The sequence below is a fragment of the Podarcis liolepis genome (assembly GCF_965112155.1).
Source record: "Podarcis liolepis genome assembly, chromosome: 9".
Classification (NCBI taxonomy): Eukaryota; Metazoa; Chordata; class Lepidosauria; order Squamata; family Lacertidae; genus Podarcis; species Podarcis liolepis.
In genome coordinates this window covers 72,465,943-72,487,514 of record NC_139564.1, presented here as the reverse complement: position 1 = coordinate 72,487,514, position 21,572 = coordinate 72,465,943, and the positions used below count along the sequence as shown (strand labels likewise).

Here is a 21,572-nt window from a genome sequence, read left to right as displayed (position 1 = left end):
AGCCAAGGGTCGCTTGTTTGCACTGACCCAGGGCTTACTCTGAGGAAGTTCCCAGGGTTACAACGGCTGCAAATGCAATCTATCCAATGGAGTTTGCTCCCTAGAGCAGGGGTAGGCAACCTAAGGCCCGGGGGCCGGATGTGGCCCAATCCCCTTCTCAATCTGGCCCGCGGACAGTCCGGTAACCAGCATGTTTTTACATGAGTAGAATGCGTCCTTTTAATTAAAATGCATCTCTGGGTTATTTGTGGGGCCTGCCTGGTGTCTTTACACGAGGAGAATATGTGCTTTTATTTAAAATGCATCTCTGGGTTATTTGTGGGGCATAGGAATTCATTCGTTTTTTTCCTTCAGAATATAGTCCGGCCCACCACATGGTCTGAGGGATGAAAAAGGTTGCTGATCCCTGTCCTAGAAGGATCACGCCTCACATTCCCCAGCTTTAATCTGAGACATGGTTGCTCTTAAAATTTGAGAATGTAGTAAAAATTAATGCTAAGCTGTGAATTTAGCAAAGGGGCGGCCTAATTTATGAATATGACCTCTGGCTTCCATCATCCCTGATCGCTGAGCAGCAGCTGGAGGAAGTAATAGGAACCTTTGGTTTGTTTATTAAATGGATTTAATCTACCTTTTGACAGGTACCCCCAAAGTACCTTAGAAGGCCAATCCTTATAAACCACTATCAATTTTGTGCCTTATTAGAATTTATTCGAGTGTTTTCTAAAAAAAATGATGAAGACAGATAATGATCAGAGCATGATAAAAATGGGTGCTAAACCCAATTACTGTATTGGACCGAATATAAGCAGCCCCTACAGATAAGCTGCACTTTTAAAATTAAGGGGGCGGGGAGTCAATACCTGAATATAAGCCACTCCCTTAAAATTCCGCAGGCACTCACACCCGTAAATGGCAAATGTAGAAGAAAATACTACGGGTACCATTCCCCCGCGCTCCTAGTCTGCTTCCTGGGAGGGAGCCACACCACTTTGCCGGCGGCCTTCCCCCCTTCCCCCTTCTTTCCAGCAGTTCTGGGGAGGCTTGTGAACAGCGGTCCGGACGGGCATTGTTGGCCCGCACCGCCAATGGTCCTCGTGGTGGCATCCTGGGGGGCAGGGGGGGGGCCACGCTCTCCATTTCAGCCTTGGTAGGCAAGGCACGGCCACAGACCTAGGGCAGCTGTTTCAGCAACGATATCATAAAAGCCCATTTTTGTAAGGTCGCAAATATAAGCCGCACTTTAAATTTTCACAGTCAGAATTTGGAAAAAAAAAAGTGTGGCTTATATTTGGGTCAATACGGTAAATGGTCCTAAATACCACACATGGGAGGACAAGAATAGGTGCAGAGTTTGGGTGCTGCAGCAGACAAGGCCCTGCCTCTTATAGCCACGAGGCATATTCATTTATGTCATTTACATACCCTCCATCATTTCTCCGATGAAAATAGGAATGTCCTAAGGAAAAACAGTGATAGGACATTCCAGGATCAAATCAGAAACCGGCCCGACTTCTGTAAATCTGGAACTGTCCCTGGAAAATAGGGACACTTGGAGTGTCTGAAAATACCTGTACCAAATGAAGGAAAAGAAGCTGGCCTACGAATCCCTTCCTATAGTTTTGAAGAAAAAGGTCACCAAACCACTTCAAATTACTAAATTGCAATGCTTCTTCAGCCAGCCATTTTTTAGGAATCATGGGGAATGTTTATTCCTTTCTTGTAAATGGAGCCTGACACTCGGAGAGTCTGCATTTATTCTACAGTGTTGGGATTCTTGCATTTCAGGGGATTGGACTAGATGATCCATGGGGTCGGGGATGAATGTGCGTTCGAGTTGCGCTCCGCGGCAACCTGGAAGTAACAGAACGCATTACTTCCGGGTTTCACTGCTCACGCATGCGCAGATGCTCAAAATGACATCACGTGCATGCGCGGAAGCAGCAAGATGTGTCGTCACGGCTTACATTGCGTTCAGGATGCGAATGGGGCTCTAGAACAGATCCTGTTCGCATCCTGAGGTACCACTGAAAGGGACTTCAGAAATACAGACCAGGAATGTAAAAATCAGGCAGCAAAGTTTCTTAAAGAAGATTTTTATTTGGTTTTGTCAGACAAAATCAAATGTGGGTGCATTTAGGAAAATGAGAAAATGCCCACCCTCTCCTTGGGGGCAGCTTACCTATATACCTTTCTGCAAAGCATAGTTCAGCCCCTTGGCATCCCTTTAGCCAATGATTGACAATTTCCTATGGTCATTGATGCATATTCATTAAAGCTCAACCAATGAATAAATTGGTGTGTCCTTTCGGTTCCAAGTTGCCTATTCCACTAGGTGGCGCTACTGGCTTATAATCTACTTAACCTCTTTACTAGTTCCAGGAAGTGCCCCTGAACCCCCTGCTTCCAAGAAATGTACTTGTGGTTTAGCCACTTCACACCTAAGAGTTATATCTGGACCCTGGCGGTCAGCAACATCCTGCTACTTGCCTTTGTCAGGGGTCGTTTCTCAGAAATGGCTTAACCTCAACTGGCAAACTTCCTGCAGGGGCAAGCTAGCTGCACCTGCAGAATCTACTTGCTGTTTGCAAAGCTTGCTGTTTGCAAGGCAAGAGAGAGAAAAATAGTTTTAGCTGCTTGCGTTTATGAAATGGCTTTTAGAGGTTAAACCTGGCTCTGGCCTGGCTCTCAACTGGTCATTCTGACCTTCACCCCTCCACCACTGTATATCCTACCTTTCCTCCGAGGGGCTTAAGCTTGCATGCATGTTCTTCCCATTTTATCCTCACCACGTGTTGCCTCCTTTTTACCCTTGGGTTAGTCTGAGGGTGAGCAACTGGCTGTACATAATAAATTAATAAATAATAATAATAATTTTTATTTATACCCCGCCCTTCCCGGTTCAGAAAACCGGGCTCAGGGCGGCTAACAACAAATTTAAAACACTTAATTGATGCAACAAAAAACCAGCATGAAATACAGTATAAAACGTGAATAACAATCAATTCAGAATTCAAAAATCAATTTAGGGGGAAAATCCATCCAATAAACATTAGGTGATCACCAGGGCTAGCTGGCTAAATTGGTCCTATTTGGGCCAGCGAGGAGACCAGGGGAGAATTAGCTGTGGGATCCCAGAGTGGGTAATCTTTATAAAAAGGGGAAGGGGAGGGAAGGAAGGGGAATAAAAGATTAGGTTAAGTTCAAATTGAAAGCCAGGCGGAATAGCTCTGTCTTACAGGCCCTGCGGAAGAAAGTTAAATCCTGCAGGGTCTGGTCTCATGGGACAGAGTATGCCACCAGGTCGGAGCCATCACTGAGAAGGCCCTGGCCCTGGTGGAGGATAATCTGACTTCCTTAGGGCCCGGGACCTCTAAACTATTATTATTCATGGACCTTAAGGTACTCTGCGGGGCAGACCAGGAGGGCCCTAAGCCACAAAGGGCTTTAAAGGTCAAGACCAGCACCTTAAACCTGACCCTATACTCCACTGGGAGGCAGTGCAACTAGTAAAGTGCTGGGTGAATATGCTCCCATGGCAGGGACCCCGTGAGGAGCCTCGCTGCAGCATTCTACACCCGCTGGAGTTTCTGGGACAGTTTCAAGGGCAGCCCCCCGTAGAACGAATTACAGTAGTCAAGCCTGGAGGTGACTGTCGTATGGATCACTGTGGCCAGATCGGGGCGGGAAAGGTAAGGGACTTAAAAGAGGCCTGCACTTAATTGTGTGTCAGGATTGGACCCTTCACCCACCCCTTTGTTACGAGGTGCAAGCAGCATCTCTGTGACAGCAGTTGATGTGCCTTTCCCCTCGGGACAGGGGCATCTGGCGCTCCTCTTCTTCCGCTCTTTATGATGCTCCACCCATTGTGCCCCCAACTCTGTCAGCGTTTTGTTACTCCATGGCCCAGCAGCAACCATTTTGTTACTCTCCCCCGTGGAGCTTTCTTCAAAGTCCAGCTGCACCCCCGCCCCGTCCCCCGCGCTCCCTGGCCACCCGCTCTTGTCAGAACATGCAAACATGTGACGAAAGAGAGGAGGGGCTGCCACCCACTTTTCCGGGAGAGGGCAGGAAAAGAGGCTCCAGCCTAGGCTGAGGGAAGTGGGCATGGGAGGGTGTTTGCCCCCAGCCTAGCCCACTCACTCTGCGAACCGGGCATCTGCAAGGCCGGGTGCTGGAGGGCAGTGAGCTGCCCCTGCGAATGGCACAAAGGCTGCGGCGTTTGCAAAACAAGATGCATTTTATGCCAGTCAGTGATTTGTAAAGACAATCCTTGTATGAGTCAAGACTTCGTCCGTTTTGGAGCTGCGCTGTATCTTTGTACAGGGGTACCTCTGGTGGCGAATGGGATCTGTTCCGGAGGCCCGTTCACAACCTGAAAGGAATGCTCCCCGCGTCTGTGTGTGCACAGGTTGCGATTCACCGCTTCTGTGCATGCGTGTGACGTCATTTTGCGCATCTGTGCATGCGCGAGCGGCCAAAACCCGGAAGTAACCCTTTCCGGGTCACTGCAGGATGCAAACTGAAAACGCTCAACCTGAAGCAAACGCAACATGAGGTATGACTGTACTTTTATTTTTATTAAGAACAGGAAATCATGCAAACAATGGGAACTGGTCACCAGATATAATATGTTTGTGCCTTTGTCCTTCTAGGCTGTGGTGATTCATGGTTCTTTCTTTCTTTCTGTTATATGGTATAATCTCAGAGTTGGAAGGGAGACCCACTCGCCTGCAACTCAGGAAAGTTTGCGCACTTAACATATAGAATAAGAGAACAAGAACATACGGTTAAAGAAGATTGGAAATTTTTTATTGAATATATGGGAGGAAATTGTGTACACTTGAGTTGGCAGCATTAGGATAAATTCAATAATTTAAATAAGTTTTGATGGATGTAGTAACTGAATATTGAATGGTTTAGTTTATGTAAAATATGCAGGAATTTATGATATGCAAAATGAACCATGGAAAGAGAAGAATTTCACTGATATTTTAAGGATGTTTAAATGAGTATTCTAAATAGTAAAACAGAATAAAATTAATAAAAATTATATATATAAAAGGAAAGCTTGCACTCTTCCAACTCCTTTAAGCAATCACTAATGACATTAAAAATAAAAGCAAAACTCATTTCAAGGACGAAAGGCGCTAGACCTCCAACTACCGTAACTGAGGAAGAGAAGCGCCTTAGAAACATCGCGCGCTCAGATTCTTTCTAAACTCACGGCAGCTCCGAATTCCCGCCGGCCTATTGGCCCCTCCTGGCACCCTCCTCTCTTCTGATTGGCTCGGGCGCTTAACGTCACGACGCTGCTCCATCCCGATCCACGGGCTTCAAGTGTCTCCCCCTCCCCCACCATCCGAGCTGGGACCGCCGCTCCCAGGATGCCTTGCGGATCGACTGACGAGGGGGCGGAGCTTACCGTCGCTCCTCCTCTTCCCTCTCCGGCCGCCCAGGCGAGAGACGCGAGGCCGCTTCCTCCGCGCGGACTCCACTCCCCAGCATGCCTCGCGCGGGGTCAGGGAAGCGCTTCCGGTTGGAGGAGACCGTCGGCTGTAAACATCCCGGTAGGCAGAGCGAAGAGGGGGGATTTTTATAGGGAAATGGGCGTCTGTTGCTTCTGTTGCTGTTGTTCTTTACGGCATTTGTGGCCCACCTTTTCCTCCAAGGGCCTCAAGTAGGACAGCCGAACGCCTCTCCCTCCCCGGTTTATCCGCGCCACAACAACCCTGCGAGGTGGGCCAGGCTAAGAGGGGGAAGGGGCTGCCAGTGGGCCAGTGTGGTGTAGTGGCTAAGAGCGGTGGACTCGTAATCTGGGGAACCGGGTTCGCGTCTCCGCTCCTCCACATGCAGCTGCTGGGTGACCTTGGGCCAGTCACACTTCTTTGAAGTCTCTCAGCCCCACTCACCTCACAGACAAAATAAAAAAAATTCTTCCAGTAGCACCTTAAAGACCAACTAAGTTAGTTCTTGGTATGAGCTTTCGTGTGCATGCACACTTCTTCAGATACACCTCTGAAGAAGTGTGCATGCACACGAAAGCTCATACCAAGAACTAACTTAGTTGGTCTTTAAGGTGCTACTGGAAGAATTTTTTTTATTTTGACTATGGCAGACCAACACGGCAACCTATCACCTCACAGAGTGTTTGTTGTGGGGGAGGAAGGGAAAGGAGAATGTTAGCCGCTTTGAGACTCCTTCGGGTAGTGATAAAGCGGAATATCAAATCCAAACTCTTCTTCTTCTTCCAGCCGCTGCCCACCTCCTCCAGCCCTAAAGAAAGGTCAACCACTCGGGGAAAGGGGGGGGGGGTGCCGGAGGGATCTTTGCACCACGGCACCGGATATGCTTAAGACGGCCCTTGGTGGGAGAGTGGATCAACAGCAAAAGAATATTCAATAGGGACAGGCCCTAAAAGACTGAAAGCATAAGATTTATCTATTTAGTGGTGGTGGTGAAGTAGTGTGCGGTCAGGCATGGAAGGTAAAAGAGGGCCAAGAGTGGCATTCCTACTCGTGTGCAAGCAGGAGGGCCGGGGATCCCTCAGCTGGGAAGGGAGGCTTCCTGTTGCTTAACTGACTGATGCCCGCCCCCTCCTGCTTGCACCCCAGCTCTGATAGGCAGCGAAGCGTCCCTTCGCAGCTGAGAGATCCCCGTCCCTACTCCTGCTTACACACAAGTAGGAGCTGAGAGTTAGTGTGGGTGTAGTGGTTAAGAGCGGTAGTCTCATAATCTGGTGAACTGGGTTCGATTCCCCGCTCCTCCACATGCAGCTGCTGGGTGACCTTGGGCCAGTCACACTTCTCTGAAGTCTCTCAGCCCCACTCACTTTACAGAGTGTTTGTTGTGGGGGAGGAAGGGAAAGGAGAATGTTAGCCGCTTTGAGACTCCTTCGGGTAGTGATAAAGCAGGATATCAAATCCAAACTCCTCCTCTTCTTCTTCCGTGAAAACTTCAAGGACTGGGGTGGGGTGGGGGGCAACTGTAGGGTTGCCGCCTTTGTTCTGGCAAAATACGGGACAGGGTAGAGGCAATTATATTTAAGACCGGAGTGCCTGCCTGGCGTGCTCTGGTCCATGGGTTCATGAAGAGTCGGACACGACTAAACAACAACAACAACATACAGTCATACCTCAGGTTGAATGTGCTTTGAGACGAGCGTGTTCGATTTGTGCTCCACGGCAACCCAGAGTGCGTTACTTCCGGGTTTCGCCGCTTGCGCATGAGCAGATGCTCAAAATGACGTCATGCGCAGAAGTGCCAAAATGTGATGCGCGGGTGCGGGTTACGTTTGCTTCTAGATGTGAATGGGCCTCCGGAACGGATCCCGTTCACATCTAGAGGTACCACTGTACATAAAAGGTAAAGGGACCCCTGACAATTAAGTCCAGTCGCGAACGACACAGAGAACAATTTTGGAAGACTGGAAGTACAGAGGCGAGGTCTTTATTCCAGGCATTTCCCCAATAATCCCATCACATTGAACATCCAGGCTTTTAGCTGAGGGATAGGGAAAGAAGCATTAAAAGAAATTAATGTTATTAACTTGCAAGGTTTATATCCAGTGGTACCTCGGGTTACATACGCTTCAGGTTACAGACTCCACTAACCAAGAAATAGTACCTCAGGTTAAGAACTTTGCTTGAGAACAGAAATTGTGCTCCGGCAGCATGGCAGCAGAGGGAGGCCCCACTAGCTAAACTGGTGCTTCAGGTTAAGAACAGTTTCAGATTAAGAACAGACCTCTGGAACGAATTAAGTTCTTAACCAGAGGTACCACTGTATACATATACATAAAAGGTAAAGGGACCGCTGACAAGTCCAGTCGCGGACGACTCTGGGGTTGTGGCGCTCATCTCGCTTTACTGGCCGAGGGAGCCGGCGTTTGTCCGCTGACAGTTTTTCTGGGTCATGTGGCCAGCATGACTAAGCCGCTTCTGGAGAAACCAGAGCAGCGCATGGAAACGCCATTTACTTTCCCGCTGGAGCGGTACCTATTTAGCTACTTGCACTGGTGCGCTTTCGAACTGCTAGGTTGGCAGGAGCTGGGACCGAACAATGGGAGCTCACCCTGTCGCAGGGATTCAAACCGCCAACCTTTGATCGGCAAGCCCAAGTGGCAGAGTGGTTTAACCCACAGTGCCACCTGCTTTTCAGTTATATACATTTCAATAGCTTTATAATCATTCTAACATTTCAAAACTCGATTTCCTTCCTCCTCTTTGTGCTGTTCCTTAAATTTATTTTTTTTACATTTCCTGCATATTCTAAATTAACTTATTCTTTTATTCATCTACTTTAAATATATGCTCTTATAAAACTGCAGATTATTACTTTAGATTGATGGATCGAGGGCGGTTCACAGAAAAGATCACAATATATAAAATCGAAACAATAACCCAATAACACCCATCCAAAAAAGAGTCACATTTTAAAAGAGCATAGGAGGCCAATCAGGTCAACCAAAGGCCTGGTTAAAAAGGAACGTTTTTGCCTGGCACCTAAAGATGTATAACGAATCCTGCCAGTGTCCATATCTGTTTACTGTTTATAAATATTCAACATACCATTTCTATTCTTTTATAAAAAGTTTGTTATCTTGATTTCTTATTTCACCATTTCTGTAAGTTTCACCATTTCTGCATATTCCAAAAGTTTTTGTATCCATTTTTCTTTCGTTGGGACTTCTTTCCATTTTGGGGCAAGTAACATTCTTCCCGCTGTAGTCACATACATGAATAAATTTCTATACTGTTTAGGTAGTTCTACCCCTATAATTATCAAAAAGAAAGCTTCTGGTTATTTTACAAATGTTATTTTAAACATCTTTTTCAGTACATTGTATATCATTTCCCAGTAAGCTTTAACCTTACTACAAGATAAATATGCATTTTCTCTTTGCATTTCCAACACTTATTTGATTTTGACAATTTACCCAGTGTTAGATAACATCTATATAACATTTTCATGCAGTTTTCTCTTAAACCATAGCATGCTGTAAATTCCATAAATTCTATTGCAGCCTAACAGTATGGCCACTCTGGAATTTGCCACACTCAAATACACACACACACATACACATGAATTTGTAATCTGTCTGTGCTTGGCCATCCGGAGCTGAAATACATGACATTTCACACACCCTTTCAAACTCATGTATTTGGAAAGGATCCCTAACTTGGCAGAGAGAGAGAAGACCTGAAATACAGGACAAAACTGTATCCATACAGGACATAGTATTAAAATGAAATTGAAATAGGAGACAGTCCTGTATTATACAAGACAAGTGGCAAACCTAGGCGACTAGAGCCCTGGTCTCTCCTAGGTCATAATAAGACACGCTCCCTGCAGTGCCCAGGTCACATTTTAATAGAAAAAAATAATAAGTGGGTTTCTTTTGCAGTTATGTGGTTCCTTTGGGAAGAGCCACAGCTCAGTGCTAGAGCACCTGCTTTATATGCCAATGGTCACAGATTTAATCCCTGGCAACTTCATTAGGGCTGAGAGAGACCCCTGCCTGAAACACTAATTTTTGAACACCCCTAACTGTAGCTAGTAGTGAGGCATAGAATAATAGAACTTTAGATTGATAGGAACCCTGAGGATCATCTAGTCCAACCCCCTACAACGCAGCAATCTCAATTAAAGCATACAGGACCATCTAACCTCTGCTTAGAAACCTCCAAGGAAGGAAAGCCAACCACCTTCTGAGATGGTCCATTTCACAGTCAACAGCTCTTACCCTCAGAAAGTTCTTCCTGAACTTCCTTATTGTTAGAAAGTTCTTCTTGATGATTAGTTGGAATCTCCTTTCTTGTAACTCTGTAGGGTTTGAGTCCTACCCTACAGAGCAGGAGAGAATAAGCATGCTCCCTCTTCCATGTGACAGCCCCAACTCCCTCAACTGCTCCCCAGAAGGCTTGGTTTCCAGATCCTTGACCATCTCGGTTACCTTCCTTTGCACCCATTCCAGTTGACTCATGTGAAGCTTGTGGTCTCCTAAGACCCCTCAATCCACTTGACATGTATTACTGGCAAGCCAAGTGTCCCCCACCTGATATTTGTGCAGTTGGTTCTTCCTGCCTAAGTGCTGAACCTGACATTTGTCCCTACTTAAATTCATTTTGTTAGTTTGGGCCCACTTCTCCAAAGTGTTAAGGTCATTCTGTTCTCTGTGGCATTAGCCACCCCTCCCAGTTTGGTGTTATCTGCAAATTAGATAAGCACCCCTCAATTCCTTCATCCACGTTGTTTATAAAGATGTTGAACAACAATGGGCCCAAGGCAGAACTCTGCAATAACCCATTTGTCCCTTTTTTCCAGGAACCCTTTGTGAGCACACTTTGGGTTCTGTCAATCATCCAGCTACAAATCCACCTAAAAGTAACCTCATCCAGCCCACATTTTACCAGATTCTTCGCAAAAATACCATGGGGGACTTTGCTAAAAGACTTTCTGAAATCAAGATACACAACGTCCATGGTATTCCCATGATCCACCAATCTTGTAACTATCCAAAAAAAGCAGTGAGATTTTTCTGGCATGACTTGTTTTTGAGAAACTCATGCTAGGCCTTAGTAATCACAGGATCCTTTTCTAAGTCTCATAGACCAAGTTGGGCACTACCGTGGTGCCCCGCAAGATGGAAAACTCACTAGACGAAAGAGTTTTCCGTTTTGGAGGTGCTTCGCAAAACGAATTTCCTATGGGCTTGCTTTGCAAGACGACAATGTTTTTTTCCCTCCCCCCCCTTTTCTAAGCCGCTTATCAGCTGATCCGATCAGCAGATAAGCCACTAAAAGCCGCTAATAGCGCTAATCCGCTAATCCGTCAATGGGCTTGCTTCGCAAGACGAAATAACCGCTAGACGAAGAGAATCACAGAACGGATTCTTTTCGTCTTGCGAGGCACCACTGTACTTTCCTTTTGGGTGAAGACAGAGGCAAGGTAGTTGTTGAGCAGTTCTGCCTTCTCTCCGACCCCCAATAGCATTTCTCTGTCATCTTCACAGAGAGGACCTGCGTCTTGCTTTTTCTTCCTCTTGCTTTGAAAGTAGCCTGAGAAACCTTTTAAAAATTATTTTTAACCTCTCTTGCAAGCCTGAGCTTATTCTGAACTCCTGTCTGACCTCCCGGCAGCTGGGTGTTCAGTCAGGTCTGCAACTGCTGTCCTTGTTCCTCTGGCCTAGAATTGATGTCCACGGTGAGGGCATGGAATCAGTTTTGTAGCTCAGGTGATACAGTTTGCAGCCAACCAGTGCTAAGGGCAGTTGGGAGGGAGGTTACACCATGGTTAGTGGTGCCCCTTGGAGGAGACATTCCTTACGTGGAAGGGCTGTAGCGTAGTGGCAGAGTACCTGCTTTGCATGTAGAAAGTCCCAAGGTCAACCCCGGCATCTCCAGATAGGCAAACCCCTGCCTGAAACTCTGGGGAGCTGCTGCCAGGCAGTGTAGGCAGTACTGAGCTCAATGAGCCCATGGTCTAACTCAGTAAAAAGCAGTTCCCTGTGTTCCTTTTACAGATTCCGCTTGGAGCTCAGATTGGGGCCTCACTGGACCAAGTCCTCCCAGGGAATCGGACGCCATGGCTCTCTCTGAGTGCTACATCGCAGTCAAGCTGGCAGATCAACCGCTGGCTCCCAAGTCCATTTTGCGCCTGCCAGAAACGGAGCTGGGCGAGTGGCCGTTGGGGGGCTGCAGCATCTCCTACCTGAAGCAGCTCATCACAGGGAAGCTGCAGGAATCTGTCCCCGACCCAGAACTCATTGGTGAGCTGCTGTTCTTAACTTCCTGCCGTACCATCATCACCATCATCAGAACTCAAGGTCATGAAATGCCCTGGCCACACCTGCACCGCACATTTAAAGCGGTGTCATGGCTTCCCCCAAAGAATCCTGGGAAATGTAGTTTGTTCAGGGTGCTGAAAGTTGATCAGAGACCTGCACCCCATTCCTTTCACAGAGCTCCAGTTCCTGGAGTTCCAGGGAAGAAGAATCCAGGTCTCTCAGAGACAAGGCTAACCACTCTGTTTTGTGCAGGTGTAGCCGTTGTTGAACGCCAGCTCCCACCATCCCTGACCACTGGTCATGATTGTTGTTGCTAATGGCCGTTGGACTCCAACAACGAGGCCAAATCCAAGGTGTTACTACAAAGCACTTAGCAATTAGGGACCAGTGTGCCCATTAGATCTCCTTGCCCTGCACGTGCCCATTCAACAGCTTTGATTGGTGGAATTCACCCTATTACAGGCGCCACATAAGACCCACTCCACATTTGTAAGAACTTGATCCTTTAGTGTGGCAGCACCTAAACTCTGGAACTCCCTGCCTATTGATCTCAAGCAGGCACCTTCACTGTATTCCTTTTGGTGTCTGCTAAAATATTCTTGTAAATTGTAAATTTATCTTGATCTTATGTTTACCTTTTTGCAAAGCGCTTTCAGGGTTTTTTCTTTTTACAATCAACCCGTGTATTAATTTTTATGAAACAAACAGACATCTGGAGGGGGGCACCATGTTGTCCAGCTCTGGTTCAGAAAATGGTGCTGGTACCTCCCCGGCCTACAAGCCCAGCTTTTTCACGTGTGCCATGCTGCACTGCCTGCCTGCCTTTCAGATCTGATCTACTGTGGACGGAAGCTGCGGGATGACCAGACACTTGAATTCTATGGCATCCAGTCCGGCTCCACAGTCCACGTTCTCCGAAAGTCCTGGCCAGAGCCAGAACAGAAGCCAGGTAAGCCAGGATGGGACCAACCACTTTGGGAACCACTGGTCCGGTGCATGAAGGCCAAGATGTCCCTGCATCATCAAGTCCCTGCTCCGTGTCCCCTTCTGGCACCTCAGACAGTGGAATTGCAGAATATGCTTGACCCTTGTCTCATGGATGCCTGCTGCTGCTGCTGTCGCCTTTTGCTGACTGATTCCACCGAGTGGGTCTGATCTCTTGCTCTCCCCCTCTTCCCCCCAGAGCCAGTGGACAAAGCTGCTGCAGTCCGGGAGTTCCGGGTCCTGCACACCGCTCTGCACAGCAGTCCTGTCTTCAGGGATTCGGTGAGCATGGCTGATGCTGCCCCTCCTGGGCCCATTGCGCCCCTTTCGCAGGGGAGTGGGAAGCGTCAATATGTTGTGGCTGCTGTTCTCAGAGGTAGCTTGTGGCTTTCTCTGTCAGCCTTGCTGATTTCTCTGTGTCCCCCACACAGGTCTTCAAGATGCTGGGGAACAAGGAGTCGCTCGATCAGATCATTGTTGCTACCCCTGGCCTCAGCAGCGACCCGGTCGCTTTGGGTAGGTAGGCTTGGTGTGTAGGCAAAGACACTGCCATTCTGCATTTATCTCAGGCTGTCATACCAGAGCTGGCAAAAGTTTGACACTTAGGATTTAACTGTGTGAGGTCAACCCGTCTTGTCTTCTTCAAACCCCTCCTACCACCTACTGCAGGTACTAGAAGCATTGCAATCAGACCTGCCAGCCTGCCTTCTGTCTGTCTGGATACTGCCTTCAATTCACCTTATCATCCAATTTTCTGACTCCCTTCCCAAACCTGGTGGTCAGTCAGTATGTTATGCTCACTGAGCATGCTCAGTCCACATTGGGCTGGCTTTTTATGGGGTTCTCCCCGCCAAAATGGACTTATGCATACCCTGGGGTTCCTCTGAGTCTTCTTGGACTTCCCCCTTGTTCAAGAGTGGTGCCAATTTGGTGGGTGATGGCAAAGTAAGTGACAGGGCTCTCCCTCTGTAGACTGGAAATAGAGGGGGTGATGATTAGATGGAACCCTTGAATACAAGTTCAGGGAGGGGGGCCGGGACCAGTGGGGTACACCCATTTGGGAAGTAGGATTTTGGAAAAGGAGGACTTTTGATTTGATCCAGGAGTGTTTCTGCTGTATCCTCAGAGGTTAGACGGCCATCTGCTGCGGATTCTTTAGCTGTGATTCCTGCATTGCAGGGAGTTGTACTAGATGACCCTGCAGTTCTATCATTCAGTGCTCTAATCCTCAGTACTTTCAGTTGTAAGGAAGTCCTTGTGGTTTCATTGGATCTTCTTTCCAAGTAAATGTGCTTGGGGCTGCAGCAAAATGTTGTTGCACTACCCCTACCCCTAGGAAAACACTAAATTAATGAGATTTCCAATCATATTTGGCTTCCTGACTGATAGGATTGATTGCTTCATGCCAAGTCAGTTTAGGTCTGTTTTGCTTACAGGCTTCAGGTTTGCGCTTTTTAAGGCAGGGGTTTCCTCTGCGGTTTCAGACAGGGCTCACAGATGGTGTTTGAAACTCCCATTGTTCTAGGCGCATTTTGCAACAGAGAATTTCATTAGTGTTAGTAGTTTCTGAGCTCTGACCACGGTATTGCAGGTTTAAACTGCAGAGTGGGAGGAAAGGGGGACCTTTATCTGCCTCCCCACTTTCAGTTACTCTCTGAAGTCTGGAGAAGAGACTCTCTTAAGAATATTAGAGTAGTGGGCAGGGAAAGAACTAGACCACGTGAAAAATGAACATAATACTTTAGCTGCAGTTCATTCATTTTCAGCTTTGTATTCGTGTTATAAAAAAGTGTGCCTAGACATTCCATTGTTGCACCCATAACCTAGGCTCATGGTGACATTTAGCTCCTAGCTTTCATATACAGTGGTACCTTGGTTTACAGACGCTTCAGGTTATGTGTTTTTGGGTTGCGCACCGCGCCGAACCCGGAAGTACTGGAACGGGTTACTTCCAGGTTTTGACACATGCGCAGAAGTGCAACATGTGCGTGCATAGATGCAGCACTGCGGGTTGCGAACATGCCTCCTGAGGTTCCACTGTATCAGTTTCTAACACTGCTCACATATTCCTGTTCACCACCCTGAGATCTTCTGAAGTATATAAACTCTGCAGTATGTAAATTTAATAATAATAATATTTCTTGGTGGATAGGATGTTACAGATTTTTCTTGTTGAATACAATAATTTCTTTGTTTGACAGGTGTCTTGCAGGATAAGGATCTTTTCTCTGTCTTTGCTGACCCAAATATGTTGGACACGTAAGTTTTTGCTTAAACATCATAGACCTGAGTCCTGGTGTCCTCCTGAGTCACTCCAGAGAAAGATTTTCACAGACAAAACAGATTTCCTGTTGTAGGAGCTGGTTTCTGCCATTGGTGGGGCCAGGGTAGATGTCCTTGGAGGGTCCTGTGGCTGTTGGGCCTCCCCCAGCTTACTTGTTCTTGCCACTCTTTCTAGGCTCATCCCATCCCACCCTGCCTTAGTGAATGCCATTATCCTGGTTCTCCACTCCGTGGCCAGCAGCACCCCCTTGCCTACGGGAGAGACCTCCTCGCGCAGCATGCCTTCCAGCTCCTACCGGGATATGCCAGGTGAGCGAGGCGCTCCCGCTTGGGGCACAGATCTCTGAGGGGCTGAGAAACAAATGTAATAATAATAATAATAATAATAATAATAATAATAATAATAATACCTTTATTATCAATGAACAACCTGTGTACAATGAAATTAACCAAGCCTCACCCTCCACCCCACGAACACTCGATCTCATTGCACTCTGTGTGCTTGTCGCACAACACACCAAGCCTGAAAGTCAGTTGCACTATATTATTTTCTGTTCAGCAACCTAACAGCCCATGGATAGAAACTGTTTTTTAGCCTGTTGGTACGACTAACTATACTTCTGTATCTCCTGCCTGAGGGTAGAAGATTAAAGAGGTTCTGGCCGGGGTGTGAATCGTCCCTGAAAATTTTTCTCGCTCTCCTAAGGCATCGATCCCTTGCAGGCTCAGGGGACAGCCCATGATATCATGTGTTGTGTTCACCACCCTCTGTAAAGACTTTCTGTCCGTGGATGTCAAGCCAATGTACCACACTGTGATACAATATGAGAGGACACTTTCTATTGTGGACCAGTAGAAGGAGGTCATCAATTGTTGTATAAAATTGTTCTTTCACAAGACCCTGTGGAAATGGAGTCTCTGTTGGGCCTTCCTAACCACCTGAGTTATATTGTTTTTCCAAGAGAGGTCTTCACTAAGGTAAACCCTCAGGAATTTAAAGGAAGAGACTCTCTCCACACAACCCCCCAATATACAACGGGGCTAGTTCCTTTTTCTTTCTCCGAAAGTCCAACACCATCTCCTTTGTCTTGCTAATATTTAGGTGCAAGTTATTCTCGAAGCACCATGTAGATACTTTTTGAACCTCCCCCCTGTACACTGATTCATCTCCACCTGTAATTAGACCCATTATGGTAGTATCAAGTGTAGTGCATTTCTGATGTTTTGTAATTCTAAAATGGGGAGTTCGCACATCAGAATTTGTGCCGTCGGTATTGAATGGTACCTGAGTTTGAGGAGAACCCTTTCCTTCCCTCTGGTCTCTTTTCTTGGGCAGGTGGCTTCCTGTTTGAAGGTCTCTCTGATGATGAAGACGATTTCCATCAGGTAATGTTGAAATGACCCAAGAGTTGCGTTGTGTGTCCCTGTGAAGGACACGAGGCCAAAGGACCATCCAGTCCCGCCTCCTGTTCTGTTAGAATTCCTGCTCCATGATTGCAGTCCTGGGATTTATGTCTATCACATGACGGTGCATGTTTTGATTCCACAGAGTGGGAAGAGACAGAGGCAGGATGTTTGTGTTACTGTGTTCCGTGAAGTGGGACTATTGTCCTTTGTTCATTTTTTACTGTCTGATGCTAGAGAGAGAGGAGCCATGTTGCAGTGCTCCATGTGTATTTATATGTAAATAAAGTAGATTAGCCAAAATGCTGAGTTGCTGAGGTCTGTTACGCAACTGCGAAGACTCTGCGGATCCCTAAGTGTGTCGGTGTCTGTTGACATCGGTCGCTGTGATGTTTGGGCAGAAGAAAGCTTTTGAAGCTCCTGAACGATCGACCAGGAGAGAGGGAACATGCCAGTTGGGCAGGTGTCTCTGCCAGGGTCCTACTCGAGTGTAGGCTGAACTCCTGACATGTGGGAAACTACAGGGCCAACAAGATGCCTCTTCTGACAAGCCCACCCGCAGGACAGGAGGGCGACTCTACTCAACCCAATTGTGTTGGCCATCAACTGACATTTGGAAGCGTACGGCCTCTGTTACCAGAGTTCATCACACAGTTGCCCTGGCAAATAGCCATTGGTAGCCTTATGTGTTGAAATTGTTCAAAAAGCTGCTCATGTTAGCAGCAATGCCTACCTCTTACAGCAAATTCAGTAGTTTCACTCTGCTTGGAGGGCTTCCTAATGTTTCGTCTCATTTTGAACTGCTCACAATTCAGTATCATTGGATGGTTATGGGATTGTGAGAGAGGGAGAAAAGCTTTCTGCACTATGCCTAATATTATGCCTTGATCATGTCCCCTCTCCTTACCTTTTAGTTCAAAAAGTTGAAATATGTCATCTATTAATGAATATGCAGCAAGACCACACATTGCCTTGAAAAATACGTTGGGGTTGAATTTGATATGACTTGTAAGCTTTGGGAGGGAGCTGTCAGTTTTTTATATTTTGGAGCACCTTTTAAATATTAAGTGCTACTTAGATTTTTCAGCACTGAATGGGAATATCTCAGAGCGAAAACATACGCCCCCGACTCTCAAGTTCTTGAGCTGCCTTGTTCAAAACACAGCCTATACCAACGAATACCAGGTGCTTGGGGTAAAAACAGCCTTCTTGGTGGGCTTCCCAGGGGCTGCAGGTCTGATCCAGAAGGGCCTTTCTTACGCTGGGCAGTTGGCAGGAGCTCTGTATCGACTGGATTTGCAAGGATGCAGCTGAATTGCACTCAAAAATAGCAAGAGTCTAGAAGCTGATTCCTCCTGTTGTTTGCATCGTGAGAGAAGTGAAGCAGGAGCAGAATGAACATTAAAATAGCCCTGCAGAATCAGGCCAGTGGCCCACCCAGTCAAGCATGCTGTCCTCACTGGCCCACCAGATGTCTCTGCGGGAAGCCACAAGCAGGATCCGATCACAAGAGCCTCTCCCCTTCCAGCAACTGGTATTCAGAACCATTTACGGCTCCCAACAGTGGAGGCAGAGTGACTTGGAGCCACTGATAGCCCTCTCTGCCATGAATTTCTCTTAAGTGCCCTGAGCGCTTCCTGGCTTATCCTGATGTGCGAATGCAGCCAATCTATGAAGTCATCCACAGATCTCCCGGAACTCTGCAGTATTGCCTTTCTAGAGAGGAAGCAGGTGTCTCTGTGTCAGGCAGAGACTCCTCTCGTGGGGATTCTGAATGTTCCCAACTGGTTCAGAAATGGAATCACTCTTTAAAAAACGGAACCCGGAGGCCCCGCTCCTGGTCTCTGCTCGCTTGGGTTGGGGAGTCAGCTGTGCAGTTGAAACAAACCTTTTTGTGCAAGCAGTAAGCAGCATTTCCTATTTGCTCTTGCAGAGCACAAGGACCACGCCTTCCAGCAGCACCTCTGGGTCCCGCCCGGCGTCCCTTGGCTACACTGGGGCAGCCGGCCCCCGGCCCATCACCCAGAGCGAATTGGCGACGGCCCTGGCTCTGGCCAGTACCCCTGAGAGCAGCTCCCACACTCCGACCCCCGGGACCCAGGTAAAAGGGAAGCATGGGGTGCAGCTGGATGCTGCTGGGCACCTTCCAGAGCCATTCCTGGGGGTTGGACTAGATGACCTTGGGAGGGCCTTCCAACTAGGATTCTATGGTATTAAAAAGACCTGGGGTGCAGGCCCGTTTTGTGCCCATGCTGTATACACACATGTGCTTCTATGCCAAGGGTGAGGGGTTTATTCTCCAGCTGAGGGCCACATTCCCCTCATCGACAACGTGCTGGAGGCCGGGGTGGGAGGGGCCTGGCACAAGAAGCCCTGGGGCTTGGGTCCTGTGGGCCACCTCCTTACAGTGCCCTCTGGGACACAAAGCACTGCCTTAGTGGTACAGGAGCATCAGAGGGGAATATTCTGCTCCCCCTGCAAGAGGGATGAGGCAGCTGTGGCCCTCGAGGGGTTATTGGTGGCCTCCAGCTCCCATTCACCCTGACCATTGACTTTGCTGGCCCTGGTTGCTGGGCTGGGAGTCCAATATGGCCTGTAGAGCCACAAGTTTCTCCACCCCTGCGGTAAAGAGACCTATAATGGGAAATCCTCCATTCCCTTCTATGTACCAAAAGCACCTCCTCCTCCTCCTCCTTCTTCTTCTTCTTTTTCCTCTTCCTTTCCCAGGGGCATTCTTCAGGCACGTCTCCGATGTCCTCCAGCGTCCAGTCAGGAACGCCCATCACCAATGACCTCTTCAGCCAGGCCTTGCAGCACGCCTTGCAGGCTTCCGGGCAGCCAAACCTTCAGGTCCGTAACCTTCAGGCGCACCTGCCCACCCCAGTGGCGCATTCGGCTTGGCCGATGCCTTCCTTGCTTTTGTGGCCTGGGCAGTGCACTGCGCCCACAAGCCACTTTTACAAGGAGGGCTCCTTTGGGAGAAAGTGGGGTGGAAATGTACCGTATTTTTTGCACCATAACACTCACTTTTTTCCTCCTAGAAAGTAAGGGGAAATGTCTGTGCGTGTTATGGAGCAAATGCCTGCAGGTGGCGGGGGGGATCTGCTGCAGTCGTGAGCAGAGGATCCATGGTTCCCCTTCCTTTCCTCCTCCGTGGTTACAAAGCATGGATCCACATGGATCCTCAGGATTTTTGCATTGGGCTACTCCAAACTCACTGTCAGATCACATGTCTGTGGCCACAGCATGAACCACAAAAATCATATATCCACTATTTCGTTTAGAATATTTTTTTTCCTTGTTTTCCTCCTCTAAAAACTACGTGCGTGTTATGGTCTGGTGCGTGTTATAGAGCGAAAAATACGGTAATTAATAAATAAATCAACCTGGTGACATTACATCCTCTTTAGCCACCCTACGCAAGATGGGTTAGGCTCAGGGCTAGCAACTTGCCCAATTTCTTTATCTCTCCCCTACTCTGTCTCCCCTGCTTGAAGCTAATTCAAGTGAGCATTTAGTTTCATGACAACCCAGCAGGGCCAGGGAAGCCAAGCCCGAGGCTGCCTGAGGTGATTGCAGGCAGACCTGGATTTGCCCTGGGGATTTCCTGTGAGTTAAGCCTAGTCTTCTTCAGCCTCCATGTGCCCCCTCCTTCTCCCTGAGAAGCTTTATGAGGTGGATCAGGTAGACGATTATCTTGATTGATTGATTAAGGTCCCAGGGCAGGTTATAGCATTAAACACAACATTTAAAACAATTTAAAACAACTTGCAACCATAAAATTAAGGTGGGTCCTAAAAACATACACCTTGAGTATTCAAAGCCAGGGATACAGCTGTGTCTTCAGGATCCACCGGAAGCTGTGCAATAAAGGTGCCAGGCACAGGTTTGGAGAAAATCGTTCCACAGCTTGGGCCATCACAGAGAAGGCCCTCTCCCCTTGTCCCCCATCCCTGCAGGCAGAGGAACTGCCAAGAGGGCCTCCTCTGCTGATTTCAGCACCCACCCAAAAGTGCCTGTAATGGAAGGAGGTGGCCTCAGGTATTTGGGGCCTGAGTCATTTAGGGCTTTCAAACATTCACCTTGAATTGGGCCTGGGAATGACCTGGCAACCACTGACTTGCCCAAGAGCACTGTACCAACTTCTGCAGCCCCGGCTCTGGTTCTCTCCCACTGCCCCTCCAAATCCAGCCATCCCACTTGACTGCGTTGGGACTTGGCCTAACTCTGCTCCTTCCCTCTCTTCCGCCTACAGAGCCAGTGGCAGCTGCAGCTGCAGCAGTTGCGGGACATGGGCATCCACGACGACGAGCTGAGCCTCCGAGCCCTCCAGGCCACTGGGGGGGATATCCAGGCTGCTCTGGAGCTCATATTTGCTGGAGGAGCCCCCTAATGTCTCTGCATGCTTACCCGCGTGCCTCTGACGGAGAGGCCTTGGACCCTGGGAGGTTATTCTATTGCGCTTGATCCCTGTCCCCTCTGAGCCCGTCCTTGGGCACCCGGCACCCATCATTGCCCTGTTCTCCATCCACGCTGCACTGGGCCAGCCCAGAATCTTCCCCACCCTCCATTTTCCTTGTCGGAAGAAAAGCCTTTTTCAGGCAGAGGGGCTGATGGACAGCAACAAGGCAGAAGCTCTGACTTTGGGATGGATTGTGATGAACCAGCAGCTGCTTCCAGGGCTGGGTGAAAAGACTCTGCACCCCAGACAGCTGGGTGCCCATGTTCCCCTGTGGGAAGAAGATCGGGCACTGCCCTCTCTGAAGGGATCCTCCATCGTTCTGCATAACTTGCATGCTTTTTCCTCCTGTGTTCATGACTCTTGTCTAGTCTGTATGACTCTCAGGCACCTTAATTAAAGCTGCCCTTCTCCCAGCAGGCTGTGCTTCTGTTGTCCTATAAGGTTTTGAGCCTCTGGTGCCCAGCTGACAGCCGCCTAGTGCTCTCATGAAACAAGGGTGGAGATCCAACAAAGCTGAATGTTGGAAGATTTAGGGCAGCTTAAAAACAGGACTTTTTCATGGAGTGCACAGTTGAGGCTTGGAACTGGCTCTCCCAAGAGGCAGGGCTGGCCACTGGACAGCTTTAGAAGAGGATTGGACAAATTCATGGA

At 48.2% G+C, this 21,572-nt stretch overlaps 1 protein-coding gene across 2 annotated transcripts; it reads left to right on the top strand.

Annotated features, from left to right (window-relative positions):
- The first annotated feature begins 5,424 nt into the window (after positions 1 to 5,424).
- On the top strand, positions 5,425 to 21,334 carry UBL7 (ubiquitin like 7). 2 transcript variants are annotated; one of them, XM_083460610.1, is made up of 11 exons: positions 5,425 to 5,570; positions 11,525 to 11,770; positions 12,618 to 12,737; positions 12,972 to 13,054; positions 13,204 to 13,288; positions 14,974 to 15,031; positions 15,231 to 15,364; positions 16,392 to 16,441; positions 18,393 to 18,560; positions 19,187 to 19,309; positions 20,715 to 21,334. In XM_083460610.1, the coding sequence occupies exons 1-11, from the start codon at positions 5,507 to 5,509 to the stop codon at positions 20,850 to 20,852; spliced, it is 1,269 nt and encodes a 422-aa protein (XP_083316736.1). In that variant the 5' UTR covers positions 5,425 to 5,506; the 3' UTR covers positions 20,853 to 21,334. The 2 variants fall into 2 exon arrangements, with proteins under 2 accessions (XP_083316736.1, XP_083316737.1); XM_083460611.1 differs by lacking the exon at positions 5,425 to 5,570 and adding an exon at positions 5,640 to 5,739.
- The last annotated feature ends 238 nt before the right edge of the window (positions 21,335 to 21,572 follow it).